The 2658-nt window shown below is 55.0% G+C and overlaps 1 protein-coding gene across 1 annotated transcript in view; it reads left to right on the top strand.

Moving 5' to 3' along the window:
- Positions 1-519: 519 nt before the first annotated feature.
- VDBG_00533 (conserved hypothetical protein) overlaps positions 520-2658 on the top strand; it is a gene marked incomplete at both ends in the record, with an annotated part of 5173 nt that continues 3034 nt past the window's right edge. The window contains 3 exons of the mRNA XM_003008805.1: positions 520-627; positions 720-729; positions 971-2622. Coding sequence (XP_003008851.1) covers positions 520-627; positions 720-729; positions 971-2622 — 1770 coding nt within the window. The remainder of the gene's footprint in view (positions 628-719; positions 730-970; positions 2623-2658) is intronic.

The raw sequence follows: 2658 nt of genomic DNA on the forward strand, positions 1-2658 counted from the left end.
ACGTAATCAGTTAGTACCACCCCGGGTTTTCCCCACATGTCCGTGTCCAGTTGCCAGATTGGTTTCCCTACACACGTACAAGCAGACTCGTGGACACGAAATGCTCGGTGGAACGACGTATATGCTCAACTCAGTCCCTCGTGCGCGCCATGTGCTGGCCAGAGGGAAAGGGCAAGTCGGCATGTCACCGCAAAGGGCGGATACCTGCTCTCACTGTCGTTCGGTAGTCGTTCGCCCTGGAGCCAGTGCATCGACCTCCTTTTGCCATCAACTAACGCTGTGTGCCTCAAACCACCATGCTACACAAATACGATTCGCAATTGATCAGAAGTCAAGAGCATGTAACCAGGTCTGCCTCAAGAAATAGAGGATCATCCATCGTCGTGTGCCGGGCTCGATGCCACAGTCCCGCCGCCATGCGCCTTCTACCCTGCGCCCTTGCCATCAGAAGCTTGCCGTCTCGTTTTTTTTTTTTTTTTTTTTTTTTTTCACGGCCTCTGTTGTCAACCTTGCATCTCCATGGCTTGCAACCTCAGAGATTGCCTGGTGCTGCTGCTTTCTGTACTCTGTACTCTGGGCACCGATGGAAACATCACTCGTGGCACGCGTCTGACAGATGGAAGCTGCGTAGGGCCCCCAGACTGCACCTGCTTCCGTCCTGCGCTTTGTCTGCTCTCCTTCTGTACCCACCTAGGCTAGGTACCTATGTATGTCCCAAGGTGAGGCAAGGTAGGCAGGTAGGTAGGTGGGAAGCTCATGGACTCTTACCTCGGGTTCAGCCTCGCTTCTCTCAACAAAAGTCTGGCCCGGCTTCTGTATCTGCTTCTGTATAACTCCTCCCCCTCTTACCTCTCCTCCCACCTCGCCCTCTCCATCCCTCCACACCAACATAGTACCAGCATCTTTAGTTCGAAACGAACAAGCCCGACTCCTCTCTCATGGGTGGCTTCTGCTAGCTCCCATGTCGCAGGCCTCGAGGCACCGATCTCTGACGCCTTCCATCGAGATCCAGCACCTGACAGACCCCTCCTCTCTGTCCATCGACGGTTCAAGTCCCGCAGCTACAGCTCTGCCGAGGAGCTCACCATCACTGCCAACAAGTCAGAATCCAGCTCTTCAACGCCTTCCGTCAAGACGGTCGTTTCTGACGATACGCCTCTCCTGAGCGCAGGCATTCCAGACGCCTCCTCTGTCCCCACCGTCGAAACACTTCCAAACCCGGTCGGCACCAAACGTCAAATGTTTGCACAATATCTCAATTTCAACAGAGCTGCTACGGCTCGGCCAGAAGTTTCTGGAACAGAAATAGTGGCAGGCGACTTCGACAACACGCCCACCCCGAGTACCCGTCCATCATTTGAGGAGACAGTTGTTCTGGCCCCAGGAAAAGGCATGGCCTCGACCCTATCCTCAGCTTCAAAATCTGCCGCCGGCCATCGACATGCGCTGCTCAAGACCCAGCCCGGCCGGGCCATGGACGTGGACCGAGATCTCCCTGTTCCCCCTATTCTGAGTCGAGAGCCCTCTACCGATACGGTTCCGTTCCTGCGTGCGTATTCGCCAGAAACGTTCGAAGCGAAACCCATGGTAGCAGACGAAAGAGCACGCTCGCTCCGAGCTACAGAATCGCCGTCTCCTGACCGGATTCCTATCGGGCCGCCCAGAAACCCATACGATCAACAGGAGCGGCCATGCATCGACCCAACACTCCACACTACAGAATCACACAGAAAGGTGCAGCATCCCGGGCTTCTGAAGGGCGCAGACTTTTGCGACGCCGGCACGTCAGGACAGCTCGCTCAACAGACATCTCTCCCATCCACAGACTCGGGAATTGTATCGTCTACATCTTCAGAACCTGAGATCTTGTTGGTTCAGGTACAGCGCACACTGACTGGGGACGACCTTTGCCCTACAACCATACCCATAGAAATTCCAAAGCACGCTGAGCACAGCCGTGCCACAAAGGTTCGACCAGCTGCTGACCTCAAGCCCTTCTACCATCACGAGAATATCAACCAGGGGCAGCAAAGCCACCCAGCTGTGTCAAAAGTTGCTCCCTTTGATGCCTCGAGGGAGGAAGAGCACGTTTCTGACGCCCAGACCTCTATGGAGACTTCTAGCGGTGAAGACAGCCCAGACGTGCAAAATGCTCTTGTTCCGGAAAACGTCTCACGAAAGGTGTCTGCTGCTCCTCCAGACGGACGCACCGAAGCAACAGCATATCACCAACTCGAAGTCTCTGGAGTAAGCGTACCCTGCCTAGACCACCAACACATGTCCAAGGTACAGCCATTGCAAGATGACGCAGATGTCTCAAGCCAGGAAAAGTACTTCGCTATCGGGTCAGACGACTCGCTCCATAACGATGAATACAATGATCAGGTGCGTGCATCTCCTGCCACCAAATCCACGGCCACCAAGGGTGCAGCTCTCGATTACAGACGCACAGCGAAATGGCTCCGAGATTTACTGCTCAACCGTGACGGATACAGTGCAGCGTTAACTGAGCGTCCTGAACGAGCCGAAAATATGCCGCGCGGAAGAGACAGCAACGAGCGCACTGAGCCGCTTGCCACCGCGTCTGCTCGAAGATCTATGTCCCCTCGCAGTTTGACACGTGTATCCACGTTACCTCCATCGAAAATCGAACCCGGT

This window comes from Verticillium alfalfae, genomic scaffold, assembly GCF_000150825.1.
Source record: "Verticillium alfalfae VaMs.102 supercont1.1 genomic scaffold, whole genome shotgun sequence".
Classification (NCBI taxonomy): Eukaryota; Fungi; Ascomycota; class Sordariomycetes; order Glomerellales; family Plectosphaerellaceae; genus Verticillium; species Verticillium alfalfae.